The sequence below is a fragment of the Manacus vitellinus genome, unplaced genomic scaffold (genome assembly GCF_001715985.3).
Source record: "Manacus vitellinus isolate BGI_N305 unplaced genomic scaffold, ASM171598v3 scaffold_5_pilon, whole genome shotgun sequence".
Classification (NCBI taxonomy): Eukaryota; Metazoa; Chordata; class Aves; order Passeriformes; family Pipridae; genus Manacus; species Manacus vitellinus.
In genome coordinates, this window is record NW_021940682.1 from 6,587,326 (window position 1) to 6,601,943 (window position 14,618).

Consider the following 14,618-nt stretch of genomic DNA (forward strand, 5'->3'; position numbering starts at 1 on the left):
AATATTGTCATCTTATTCTGTTCAGTCTTTCAGGTAATAAAGAATATTCGTAAGGAAGGCAGGAAATTAAACATTTACATCCTTCTTCCCCCAATACTTCCTCCCAGTCTTACAAACCTAAATTGTCAAAGCCTGAAGTCTTTGGCCATTCACACTTCATGGTTTTCAAGTGAGCAAAATGTAATTTCAAAGGCAATTCTTTAGCTTGAAAGAGTTGAAACTAAACAGGAACCCATTGATTTCTATAGGTTAAAGAGACTTTTTGGTAGTTTCCCATCAGCTGAATTTAAGTAGATGGATCCTGCTGAATAAGTGGCTAATACTTCATTATGTAGCAATTTTCAGAAGCAGCCTTCCAGGACTTGAGATAACTTTGATATCTAATCTTCAAACCAGCAATATGTTATTTTGCATACAAACTCACTTTAATTAGCTTGACTTCTCTAAGAAAGAATTAGTCAACTAAGAGAGAGTGAGACTAAAAGATGGATGGCATTAAACCTTCCTCAACTGTCCACATCGCATTGGCACTCAAGTTGTTTATGAACCAGTTTCTGAGCAGTTCAGCATTTTCAGCTAAACTAACCAGTGCAAATACCTTAAAACAGCCTCCTGTAAGCTGCAATGCTGAGCAGCCAGACACAGACTGTCAGAGAACCTGTGATGAACTGACCTCAGGAACACAGACAAAACAAAAGCCACAGTCCAGGACCCTAAGGGAGAGAAAGCTTGTCACAAATAGGTTAGACAACTGAAGCAAGTCTTGACTTCTTTAGGGCATTTCTCCTCCCACATTGCTTTAGCTGGTACTATAGAAATGATTCTTTCTTCTCCAAATCCTGACAGCACAAAAACATCTTTGGCATATCTACATCTCAGGCACTGAATGAGAATCTCCACGGCCACTTCCATGTCAAAAAGAAATTGCCTGCTTTCACACACCAAGTTCTTTTCAATGGGAAAGGGAGTGCTGGTAGGATAAAAGGTGTACACTTCAGAAACAAGGTAGGAAGAGGTAAAGTAGGAAAAAGAGGCATTGAAATCCCTTTTCCAACACAGATCTGCTCTCTGACTACACGGTGGACAAGATTTGCTGACGCTACACTAACAGCATGAACACCTGCAATTATGAACTTGGCTGAAGCCCTGTTGTAACCCTTTTCATGATTCCATCTGTTTTCTGGAATTGCGATGTCGTGATGTCTGGTGTGGAGATAATCATCATATGGCTAGAGAATCATTACATAGGTAGAGTTACAGTTCATGGAGCAACTAGGCACCTGCTCTTCCACCACAGTTTGTTGCAGTTCAGTAGCAACAAGTGCTGTAGCAGAAGTTGATCATGATTTCCTTGTACATAACCATGATATTTAGAGCTACAACAACAGATAATGTGGTGGCTAAGGAAGATACTTGATCCCTTTTATTATGGGCACCCTCTGTGTGTTAAGATACACTGGGAGGAAGGGGACAAGAAGATGAAACTTGATAGTGCAGCACCTCCCTCCCCACCAAGCATTCAAAACATGTTCTATGCTGCTGGTTCTTGCAGGTGAGTTCTATAATGGGTTATCTTTTCCCACCATATTAAATCAGTCAGGTTTGTTCCAATTACATAGAACCAAGCAAAGGGGAGCCATTTTAAAATAGTTATGCTGTCAAGGGGAGAGTCAGATGTAATACATTTTAGTACAGGCTTCTATATGTAGTCTTTTCCAACAAAAATCTCCAGTTACATCCTGAAGTGCTAAGCACCAAAACAGTAACCACTTAAACTATTTTAAAAGCTGCTTCTCGCATAGGAAAAGGTCAGCCAAAATTCAGATCCTGAACTAGATCCTTCTATGATTATTAATTTCTTTATAACCACGTGTATGGTTTATAATATGCTCCAAATAAAGGCGAAGGCCAGTATACACTGATCCCTACCACAGATATGAAGGAAAGAAGAAGTAATACACACACTCCTGATATATCAGTCATCATGTACTTTCTGTGTCAGTCTTACCAGGTGCCATCTCTCAGCTGAAACAGCCATATAATCTGGCACTCTGGGAACGGCTCATACACTGTTATGACATTAACTGCAGATTTCCTCAAACCTTCTGTCAATGGATGCCAGGAAACAGACAAGCAGGAGCTACTCTTGCATATGACTATTCCACTTAGCAATATCTCATTCCCAAAACTAGGATGTCAGCTAACAATTCAGCCTCAGCAGACCCGTAGTTCATTCTCTAAACAGAAGATTTTTGTTTTTAAGTCCTTCAGTTGTCCTTGAATTTTACGTGTTAGTCTGTTTCCTTGGCGGACCTCACGTAGAATTGCAAGATCCTGCTCTGGTCCCATATTCAGAGTCACCTAAAAAGGGAAAGAAAAACAGATGAATATAAACAAAGCTGTACAGAATACAATTTAGAGAGTATTATGATGAGTGCATGAGGGAGAGAACTCCAAAGGGGACCCTTTGCAGCTACCAAAGAAGATGCGTAAGTTAATGGCACTTTGATAATGCACATCACCAATAGAAAGGTGCTTTAGAACCAAAAATAAAGAGCAAAGCTTTCATAACATTATGGTGTTATATTACAGGCAAGGAAGAAATCTGGATAGAATATAATCAAGTTTACCCATAGCCTGTTGACTCAGCTTTCTAATTCCCGTATTACTTAGAGACCCACAAAAAGAGGCAGGTTAAAATATTTATCAAGTAATTTGTACCTAGTTCTAAGTACCTCACCTGATATGATGACATCTTATCCTCTTTTCCTACTAAAACTAGAGGTGAGCTAACTGCTGTGCCAGACCTGCTGCCTCCTAAACTGCACACGGTTCAAGAGCAGTTCAAGTACAACGCCTTGTTTCAGGCAGTGACATATGGCCTGTACTGAGCTGAACAAAGGCTGCTGGATAATCAGAATTCCTGATGGCAAGCTGGCCAGGGCTGACATTTCCTGTCACTCTGGAACTGGATAGCATGCCAGCCCAGTCACTTTCAAGGGCATGGGCTTGGAAACTACTCTCAAACACTTTTATTTTCTTGACCTGCCAGGGTTTCTTATTGCCATCATGTAGTTCTTGGTCAAAGATTTTAATATGCAAATCACGAAATGCAGTCATCAGACCTCAAGTGATGAGAAGGATTTAACTACCAATCTGGAGAATTCTAGCAAATATTTTGTTCCCCTGCCCTCTTGTGGTTAACAGTGTAATGAAGTGGAGAGTACAATTAAAAGCACACCTACAGATATAAAACATACAGGTCTGTAGTAAGGGTATCACAGGCCATTTCCCCCCTTTTTACATACGCTGTTTGGTCCTTACAGAATAAAGTTTAAAAACCCACAGCTCAACAACAACAACAACAACAAAAATATAAAAAACCCAAGGCCTTTAGTCAAAATAAATGCATTAGTCTAAGGAAACTGAACTGTGCACCAAAAGTACAGGAAAAAAGTGAGTCTACACTATGCCTGGATCATCCTCTCAAGCATATGCTTGAGATAAATATCTCTCCTAAACTTCCAGCAACATCAAGGCTGTGGCTTCCCTTTTAAGCTGTTCTGATGTTCATCTACACATCTGGAAGCTACTACAGAGTACACAGAGTCAACTTCCAGCCATTGCTTCCACAGTGATTTTTGCAGAGTTACAAATGACATATTAACAAAGTAACAAATAGAATACTCACAATACTTCAATGATCTAGCTCTTACTGGACCCAACCCAAATGCTATGGCTCCCAGAAAGAAAACAAATCATCATTTTCTTTGCAGGATAAACTTTTGAATCAAACTACTTTACTGCCTTGCAATTTTGAGACAGCAAAGTGAGCTACAGCTATCACGTAAGAACTTTCAGAGTGGAAAGAATAATACTCAGCTAATGCATAGTCAGGACACTTCCTGGCAAGCTCAATGCCTGACTGATTAACAAAGACATGTTTTTTACTTTGTAAAATACACAAGAGGCAAGTTTTGTCAAATACTGATATCTAAAGAAGCACGTAGGAAAGAAATTATTTCCTAAACTCTAGGGAAACAGTGCATTTAAATACTGAGCATACAGCTCTATAGGGTAAGCCCATAATAGCCTGCCTCAGAAATGCTTAACTGCAACCTTGTAAATCTGCTTCTCTACATCTTTCAGTTTCTGCTGAAGCTGTTTAATGTCATTCTTGAAGCCTTCTACTTCCATACTACGACGTTTTTCCAGGGCCTCACATCGCTGAGTCATCAGCTTCAGGCGCTTCCCCATCTTTTCTGAGCGTTCCTATGGAGATGAAAACTCAATAAGGGATACAAAATAAAGGCTGAAGATCATCACATAGCTAGCAGATGATTACAGACTAATTACCTTAAAGAGTTCTTTCCCAGCATCTCTCTCCTCACGAATCCTAGCCAGCTCGCCTTCCAGGGCGACACACTGCTCTCTGTACATGTGTGATAGGTGTTGTTCCTGCATTAGCTTTTCCTGCAGTGACTAGGACATAGGAGAAACAGAAAGAATCAACTCAAAAGACTCTGCTTACAAAATCTCCCCTGCTCTGGAAAAGCAAGTGTGATAAAATTGCCAGTATGACAGGCAAATAAAAACTAACAACTGGAGCTGCAGCTAATGAAATAAGTAGTTGTGGACAATAGTCTACCATTACTTCCATTACCAAAACCTTTTAATTAAGTTAAATTGTATATGACTGCTCATCATCAGATAAAGAACTCTCTCCTCTTCCCTTTAAAAATAATATTCAACTAATGCTGTAACTCTCCTCTTCACAGTCATTTCCCAGTACTGCATTTCAGAAGCATCTGCATTCAGTGGTAGATGAAAACCATTCCCTATTGCCTGTTTACTTTCCACTTCCTTATTGCCTGTTTACCCACTTCAGATCTCTCAGCTTCTCACTGGAAGTATAGCAGAAGTGAAGAAAAATACTGACTAGTGTAAAAGAGCTGGAGTACATCAACAGAAAGGACTCCTTCTCCCCTGACAGCAGCAAGGAAGATCCAGACATGGCATTCTAAGTCCATTAGCTCAGAGCACTTGCACCAACAGAAAGCCACGTGCAACCAGCAGGTTGAAAACTGTTGGCCCCACATATCAAGTGACTTACAGAACTAGGGATTTGTTCTGGGCATGAAAGAAACTGCCAGTGACACACAACCATAAATCCTAACTACACATTTTATCTGAAATTTGCAAGCAATGCTGAGGTTGAGGCAGGAGAAGTTTTGGTTTAGATTAGTGCCAAAAGCAATGTAACTTATGGCAAGCCAGTACAGCTTTGAAACAGCTGCTAGCTACTGCCTGTTGAGCCAGAGCCCAGATGCTTGCAATTTTCAAGTTAAAAACTGTTAAAGAGACTCTATCTAGGACAAAAAAATTACCTTTATTTCTCTGCTTTGGACTTTTGAAGCTCCATCATCAGCTCGATGCATCTTCTTGGTACCTTTATGCTTCTTTTGTCCTGATGGACTATTGAAAACAAGTTGATCCAGACCTTTGCCAAGTTGCCTCAACAGACAGTCCTTCTCTGCCATCCATGCTTTCTCATTGGCTCTGGCATCAAACTTCAGCTGGAGATAGTCACGGGTACTCTCATATAAGAGATTTTGTGTCTTTTGGAGCCTGCAAAAAGGGATCCCAGTGGAGTTAATTAACTTCTTTCCTAGTTCCTACCTTAATTTCCGCAGTCATCACTGCAAGTTGGAAGCAGCATGGAAGAAAAAGATAGGTGCTCTCCTACTCAGCTTAGCTCTTATCTAATGAAAGAAGTGCTATTCTTCCTATGTGAAATAGGATTTTTAATATGTAGATTACTCCACTCATCATCTTCCACACATACTACCAGATGGCTGCATAATTAGCTTTTCTGCCTGCTGCAGGAGCAACACATTCAAAGTCATAACATTTCTATTGTTCCATCTCTTCTCATCTCATGACTACACCGTGGTCATTCTCTCACACTCACTTCTCTGTTACAGCTTTGATCTTCTCCTGGTCCCTCTGATGCTGGACTTCAGCTTCCTCCATGTGAATCCGCCTGTCCTCTAGTAGTGCCTCGACCTGTTCCTTGGATAATCGTGTCTGTTCTTCTATTTGAGCTTGCAAGGCCTGGATCTGGATAAGAAGAGGTAAACATTGCTGAACAAGACCTCAAACCAGTTCTGCTCCTGTCCTTGCAAGTCTCTAAAATTTCAAGATTCAGATCAAAGACTCTACCTGATAACATCTTTAGCAGTTCTGATTTCTCAAGTTTTCTTTTTGTTTTAATGCTAAGGATTCCAAACAACTGAATCATTTTTAAAAAAAATCATGCTATAGGCAAGAGAGACATACCATAAACAGCAACAATAGGTTGAAGATATTGGAAAGATTTAAATTGCACATGATTAAATTACATATGACAAATCCTGTGAAATATGCAGAGACACTTCCATTCCTCTGCTACCATCTTCCAATGAAATGGTGATATAAAAATACCTAAATTCTAGGAAGGCAGCAAGTCCACATATATTGAACAAAAGAAATTACTCAACCAGAATTAATTACTAAATGTAAACAAGATAAAGAGGGAAGGAGAGGAATGCAAAGAATCCTGATCTAGGGCACATAGTCAGTGAGATACATTGAAGCAAATAGTTGAAAAATGTGCATCTGGCCTTTATGTTAGAAACTATCTGGAAAAAAACCTTGGTGGGTATTTAGATTGCTTATTTTCATGTCAATTTTGAATGATGTTTTTGTTCCAGAATAAATGCTGTTAGATAGCTAACTGGCCATCAGGTCAGTCAACATCACCCTTGAACAAATAATATTAATAATAATAACCACCACCACCAATATCTGCTGTACAAGTTAGTCCTTCATTTGCTTTTCTTGATTCATCCTTCCTCATACTTTACATACAGCTTCTGGTACCTTCCCCAGTTCATGATACTGCACATTTTATCTTTCATTCTGTCATGCTACCTTTCATTGAAGTCTAACAAAGGGAACATTTCATGGTACAGGTGCATCTTACTGGGGCTGCCTAATACTGTCTCAGACACATTGCTTTTGTCAGATTACCACAAAACACCCAACCCTGCACATCTTCAGAAGGTTTAGTGTGAATTCATGGCCACTATCAAATTGTGGGAGATAACATCAATTACACATTCTGTACTTAAGGGCAACATATTTCAGTTGACATTAGTGGGACATCTGCTTACATAAAGCTTTCAGAGTTCTTAAATCTACATTCACTGGAAAGAAACAGCTAAGTAAACTGACAGAAAATGTGAATCTATACTAAGATGCAAGGACTGATAAAATTGGTACATCTACATCTTATCTAAGCAGACAGCATATTTTTAATCACAATTTTCTGCAAGCCAGGAATTATGTCCATTGCTTAGCAAATGCTTTTACCTGTAGTAGAAGTGTTTGATTTACACACTGATATCTCTCTTCTGGTTTTTCTCCTTGTACTGTTTCTTTTGAAGTGCTCCTCTCGGTACCTATTGCAGAAATGTACCAAAAGTAGAAAAGGGTTTTCCAATCTACTCGCAATACCCTTCCAAGCATGACATATTGTATGTTCTGGTGGGCCTACAGGGACAGAAAAAAGCTTGCCACTGCTATAGTCACAAGGACTTCTAGGAGGGCTAGCTGAAAGAAAAGAATTTCACAACTTAAGGTGATCACATAACTTTATCCCAGTCCATCACATCGCAGTGTTTAGTATTTAGGCAACGTACTAAATATCTTGGCATATATAGAAAGCAAACTTAACACATTTTCTTAAATAAATGATGAACAGGCAGATGTCACAGCTGCACAAACATCAAGCCTTGAATGAGTTTTGAGCTTGTTGACTAATTTCAGTCAATTTAGATGAGGCAAAGGAAAAAATTAGTATGTAGGCATACAAATACACACTACTGTCTACAGAAAGTCAGGCAGAACCTCATGCCTTGGAATGGCTGTGGCAAAGGTGCCTGTCCAGTTGGTACCTGCATACTTCCAGAACAGCCACCTGATGGTCATACCAACCTCTTCCTTAGCTGGGCAAATCATGGACACAAGAGGCTATTTGAAAAGGTTTTGAAGGGAAGCCAAGAGCACTGCATGTATATGTATGTACACATGGACATTTAGGGAACTTGATAGAGATTTACCAAAGCATTTTCAGGAAGGAATTACTCCAGTATACTGGAGACAGACACAGAGAAACAAGTATCAGTAGCTGAGCTGTTGTCAGCCAGCTCGATGTGGTACCTGGGGTGGAAGCATCATCTCGTTCATGTGACTCTGCTGGCATTTGCAGAACAGTAACCTAGAGAAACAAGATATCTGCACTGAACATCTGACTTCCCCAAAGCAACGGTCAAGAACAAATCTTAAAAAGTTAAAATGAGGTATCCAAAAGAACAGCATTACCTTACTCCTACCACAAGACAAGGAAGACACTCACAAGTGTAATGTCCATGTTGAAAAGTTTCCCTTATCATGGCTGAGTTTTGCTATTTCTGCCTCTATTTTTTTCACCAAAACAAGTGGAAAGTAATTCTGCCTTTTCCGGCTTCATTAGGATGAAAGTCAGCACCCTCAGCAGGAAAGGAGCATTTTGGGGATAGAGAGGAGAAGAGGAAGGTGAAGATGATGTTATTTCCTTCTTTCACACTCCTCCTTGTCTCAGCAAGACAGAGAAACATGGAGCTTCATTTATCAGCACATTCATTCAAGCTACTGAACAAGCCTGGGATAAAAGCAAGTGTCAAGAATATTGAAACAACTCAACTGTTGAACTGAAACTTGCTTAACAGAAAAAAAAAAAAGGCCATGACAGCAGGTTATAACCCCAATGCTTATCTTTAGGTCGATACTACATAATAGCACTAATTTTAGAGCTACCCTAAACCAAGGAATTTTAGAGCTTCAAGATTTTTGAAGTACTTGGGTGGTGCAGAGCAACCATGAATAATGCAGCATATTTCAGCCTTTTTCTGCACCTTATTCCAAGATAAATTCTATATTCCCATCATATACTCTCTATGTCCGAATCATTTATGACTTTATAAAGGTTCAGCTACACTGCACTTCACATGTACTGCAATTTAATCAATTTAACCATAATTCTGAAATATGTGACACAATGTTGCCTACAGAGGATGGCTCTTCTGCCCAGGAAAATGCTGCAGCAACCTTGCCACTTTCTCCTTGAGTGAGGTCCTAAGAGAGGCACTCCTAGATAGCTGATCTTCAAACACTGCACCTGGTTGCTTTCAGCACTTTTTTTTTCTTCTTGTGGTGTTCTCTCCACCTTCTCAATGACCATTTGCCAGATGACTTCAGACTCCTATCTGACATTCAGGAGGCTGACATGGAGGTATGTTTTGAAGGTAGAAGGAGGCTGATGTTACTTTCAGTGTGCTTGTTCGTACTTACCTTTCAGCATTTATACTAAAACCTGATGTTGCTACAGATCCCTCCTCTACTGGGCTCATTTAGTAACTTTTGACTTGTGGGACAGATCTGGTCTGTGGACACTCTGGGATACAGATGTTACAATCCAAAGCAGAGTTCTACAGAAAAATGGGAACTTGCCTTATGTGGAGGCTCATTGTGAAAATATGTAACTTCTCCATCTGCTCCCATTACAGTCAGGAGATGCTGAATTTTTTTTCTGTCCTCCAGTTCCCTGGAATTCAAAGAAAGCACTTTTTTTTAAAAATACATCAAGACATTACTTGTTAATGCTTGCAAGTTTTCTAAGCTGTTGCAGTTCTTGAGAATATTGCTTTGAAAACAGCTTCCTGAACACATTATGGATGTGGCCAATATAATAAGAACACCACCAATTCTGCTGGGATTGGAGAGCCTATTTTCAAATATGACAATACTACATGGGTTGATACAACAATAGCACATGTGATAAAGAATTTTCATCAGAAAGTTACAAACTTTTAGATTTTAAGTGTCCATTGTTTTTAAAGCAAACTACATTAAAGACTGTGTCAGACTTTTCATCACACTCTTGAAAAGTGCCAAAGAACAGCAACACATGTTTTGACTTAAGTTCTTAAATCTTTAAGAGAAAACTTGATACTATCACTCATAAATACTCTGAAGAAGGTTGGGAGCTCCTTTGTCACTGGCAGCTTGTCTGGTATGATGGGTTATATTACAGTTCCCCAACTAAATGGCATTAAAAATGAGTGGCTGATGTCATGATCTCAGAGTGAGGGAAAACTATTTGCTTTGGTCTGTATTTTCTACTCCAACTTAAGTGTTTTTATGGCTGAGGAACTTTTGCCAGGCAGATGCAAGATCTGCATCTGGGTTTTGGTAGCAGGGGGCTACAGGGGTGGCTTCTGTAAGAAGGTGCTAGAAGCTCTTCCCCCATGTTCAAGAGACAATGTCAGCCAGCTCCAAAATAGAGCTGCCACTGGCCAAGGCCAAGCCCATCACAATGGTGGCAGCACCTCTGGGATATTTAAGAAGGGGGGCTCAGAGTGCCATCCAACCTGGCTTTGAACACTTCCAGGGATGGGGCATCTACAACTTCTCTGGGCAACCTGTTCCAGTGCCTCACCACCCTCACAGTGAAGAATTTTCTGCTAACATCTAATCTAAACTTAGCCTCTTTCAATTTAAAGACATCACTCGTGTCCTGTCACTACATGCTCCTGGTAAAACTCCCTCTCCAGCTCTCTTGTAGGCCCCTTAAGTGCTGGAAGGTGCTGTAAGGGTTCCCTGAAGCCTTCTCCAGGCTGAACAGCCTTTACTATCTCAGCCTGTCTTTATAGGAGAGGTGCTCCAGCCCTGAGGTCATTCGATTGGTAATAATTTCCCCAAATCAAGTCTATTTTGCCCATGACATTAACTGGTGAGTGATCTCTCTCTGTTCTTATCTTGACCCATGAGCCTTTTGTTATATTTTCTCTCCCCTGTCCAGGGGAGGAGGTGAGTGATACAGAGTCTTGGTGGACACCTGGCACCCAGCCAAGGTCAACCCACCAGAGTCAGCTTCAATCAGAACTCCCACATTCAAACTGATAGCATGCAATCAAAATGTGAACCTACGTTAAACTTCTGCTCTTTCTTCTACTACCAGAATAGGAGGAATAATAAGTGGAAACATATTTAGCATCCCAACAGAGCCCACCCTGGGAAGTGTGGCATAATTGCTTCTCTGAAGACCCCAGATCTGGATGAGAACTAGCACACAAGTGTATGCAATTGCTGCTGCCTGTGACCCAGCCCACACCACCTAACACAGCACACCTGATTTTCAGCCGGTCATTCTCTGAGTGAAGACGAAGGACATGTTCCCTCTCCTGGAAAAGGTAGACTTGCATATCACTCAAAGCCTTCTGCAACTTTGAAACCTCCTCTTCCAGCTGACGGACTTCCCACTGCAACTTGTGCTGAGTGGAGAGAATGAAGTACTTGAAATGATACAGAGCATTGGGCAACACTTAGGAACTTCAAACTGCCTGTGCTCTGAGCCTATAACTGCTATAGAACAACAGCCAGCTCCAGTGAATTATTTTATTCTCTTATAATATTTGACCAGCTGAGGGCAGTATTGGAAAAATGATTTTAAAATGTTTCAGCAGGGAGTTCAGAGCCCCAGGAATCACTGTCACTACACAATAGCTCAATAAGGCCTCAGCAAGGGTGTCCAGTTTCCAGTGATTGCACTTCCACACTGGTGGTCAGAGCAGCACAGGTATGGGGAGTGTGACATCAACAAAAACATAGCAAAGCCTCTGCAATAACACTTGCTTTTAAAATAAATTACTGAATAATACACATTAAAGTATCTGTATGGTTTAGCACTGAGAAATCTGACTAGTTACTAAGTTACATTAATTATTTTCTACCTGGTGTGGAAAACTAACAAACCTTTTAGAAAATCATTCCTGTACGAAAGAAAGCACTATTTTGGAACCTGCCCCTCTTTTTCCCATATGAAAATAACTTAAACAGCATATATTTCCCCAAGCTGCTTCAAGCATGGCCAGTACTTGAGGAGACACCTTAGTCACCTCACAAGTGATCACTCTATTCCCAAAGGACCATCCACAATTATCAAGATGACTGCTAGAAAGATACATGCTGTAAGGCATATCAGAACACTGAATATCTTACAGATATTCTGTAAGATTTCTCCTCTTAAAAGGCAGATTTGTAGGTTTTGGAGTTTCTTTTAAACTCATTTATTTGCTGTGTAGTTTACTGCTATGCTTATGAATTCCACTGTGGTAAATACAGATTATATCCATATCTCCAAGCCTATTACATTTGGACAAAAGAGCACTCCTCTACTATGAGAAAAAAGGGAAAGATACTGGACAACATAGAGAATGAACATCTAAATTCAGGCCTTAATAAAAAAAAAAAAACAGAAGCAAAAACCCCACTGAGAAGATATAACCAAACTATGGTAACTTCAGAAGAAGGTATGTTTCTGTCTGCTTTGACAATCAAAATCTACTTATTTCTTCATAGCTCAGTTCTACCACATTACTGGTAAATCTGGAGACATCTACGCTGAGTTTTCAACCGAGGAAAAATACTAAGTCAGTGGAAGGATAAGTAGTCCATCATTGCTCAAAAACTCGTTCCCTACCTGATTGTCATACGTTTCTTTGTATCTCTCCAGCCTTTTTACCAAATCCTCCTGTTCCTCATCAAAGTCAGCAATCTTCTTGCGGTAGTATTCCAGCAGCTCCCGGGAAGGATGGAGACGAGCCAAGCGCTCACTGATAGAAGGGAGAGGAGTAAATTCCTCCTGGTTTGGAGACTGGCAGTCAGCATGTCTGGATGAGACATGGGGGTTTGGTGCCCTGGACAGAAAGAGAGACATGTAAGCTTCAGACAAGAAAATTCAAACACTTTTTAAAATAGCTGAACAGGTTTTAAATTTTTACACAGATTTGATTTAAAACGCAGATTAGCTTGACTGTGCTACGGGTATGACAGGTGGTCACAGCATTAAGGAGAACCAAAACCTTTGATATAGAATGGCTTGCAAGTTTACAATACTGTGGAGAAGGGGCTAACTTACAGAATAAGGAGAAAAAAATGTTATGGAAGCAAAGTCTCATAGGTTATTTAGGGAGGGTGAATGTGAAAAGAGAAGGAAGAAAGAACAGAAGGACAGAACACAGAGAACAAAAAGTCCATTGTTGTGCTATTAGAAGCCACTGTAAAATGAGCAGGAAAACAATCTGTGACAGTCACTATCTGATACCTAGACAAAGAAACACTTTCTAGAGACAGACCATTGAATAAAGGCAATAATTCAAGATAACTGAAGCACCAGCCACTTCAATTTAAGGTGTACGTATAGGAATCTATGTGCTTTCCTTTCTGGTCTACTTGATCTTATCCACATGGCTTGTCCATCCTCAATAGTGAAGTAGAGCCTGCCAAGTTCTTGTATCTTACATTAAAATGCTAGATGGAGAGCAAGTCAATATTATGCAAATCAAATTAAGGACATGCATGATTACATGTATTTTCCTATAAACAATAATTACGACATTCAAACATTTAATCTGCTAAACAAGCACCAAAATTTGCAAATAGAGCTGCACGGCTTACAGTTACCTTGGAAAGCATTATTTTTGTTATTTATGTTGGTCCAAAATGTTCATTTTTTAAATGATACCCTGAGTAACAGAAGCCTCTTTACCAAAGATCTGCTTAATGAAAACACAGTCCAGAATCTGACCCTGGGACCAGTGCCAGAATGTTGATGATAAAGTGATTTGATGGATGGCACTGAGGCAGTGGTGACCTTTATGGAGCCACTCACCAAAGCTGCTTAGATCAGAACCCCAATGCACATCCATGAAAACGTGCCAAGCTCCTTAACTCCCGGCACTATAGAAAAGCATTAAATATACAAAAGTATGATTTTTTTTTTCCCACGTAGGAACTTGCTGCACGATCAAAAATGCCTTAACACACGTAGAAAAATAAGTAACACCAGAAGGACGGAAGTAACCCAGGCACGAGGTGAGCGCTTTATTGAGGAAGAACAGCAGAAATGGAAAAGTGTAAAAGGCAGGAAGCACAGCAGGCACAGGAGCGGGCCAGAGGGTGCCCTGCGTTAAACCAGGCCACCGAGCAGGAAGGAAAGGGCTCCGGGACCCCCGGTGTCCCGGGAGGAGCAGCTCCCCCACACTCACTACCTTGAGCAGAGCGGGCTCCCCGCCGCGCTCATCGTGCCCCTGCGGAGCGCCGGGCTCTCCGCGGGTGGGGGACAGCAGAGCTTCGGGCACTCCGAGAGGCTGGCGGCGGGGAGTACCCGGCGAGAAAACCCGCGGGAAAAGCCCCGGACGGGGGTTCCCAGGATGGGGGTCCCGCCGCGCCTCACGGCCCCAACGTCCAAAAAAAACCGCCACCATCCCCGCGCGGCTTAAACCTCGTAGCGCCACGCCCCTCGCCGTCTTCCTCCAATCACAGACGGCCTTCCATGCGCTCCGACAGTCTGCGCCAACCAGCGATCGCGACACGGGTGGCGGGGGTTCCGCGCCGGCGCCTCTGGGAGTTGTAGTCCTTGGGCGGCTGGGGAGGTCATGGCGCATGCGCGGCCGCGGCGGGGGCACAGGGAGGGT

At 41.3% G+C, this 14,618-nt stretch overlaps 1 protein-coding gene across 1 annotated transcript; it reads right to left on the reverse strand.

Annotated features, from left to right (window-relative positions):
- Positions 1-1,935: 1,935 nt before the first annotated feature.
- Positions 1,936-14,224, reverse strand: CCDC77 (coiled-coil domain containing 77). The gene is made up of 11 exons (XM_025895930.2): positions 14,193-14,224; positions 12,623-12,839; positions 11,272-11,414; positions 9,592-9,685; positions 8,263-8,320; positions 7,414-7,502; positions 5,972-6,120; positions 5,388-5,628; positions 4,357-4,482; positions 4,120-4,272; positions 1,936-2,361 (listed from the first exon to the last, which is right to left on the reverse strand). Exons 1-11 carry the CDS (start codon positions 14,222-14,224, stop codon positions 2,215-2,217), a joined length of 1,449 nt encoding a protein of 482 aa, XP_025751715.2. The 3' UTR covers positions 1,936-2,214.
- Between the last annotated feature and the right edge of the window lie 394 nt (positions 14,225-14,618).

Bases quoted from the DNA above. Each gene is read 5' to 3' on its own strand.
- CCDC77 (XM_025895930.2), bottom strand. From the start codon at position 14,224: ATGAGCGCGGCGGGGAGCCCGCTCTGCTCAAG. The intron at 11,415-12,622 runs GTAGGGAACGAG...CTCTCCACTCAG, and splicing joins AAGAAACGTATGACAATCAG to CACAAGTTGCAGTGGGAAGT. The intron at 7,503-8,262 runs GTACCACATCGA...TTTCTGCAATAG, and splicing joins AGATGATGCTTCCACCCCAG to GTACCGAGAGGAGCACTTCA.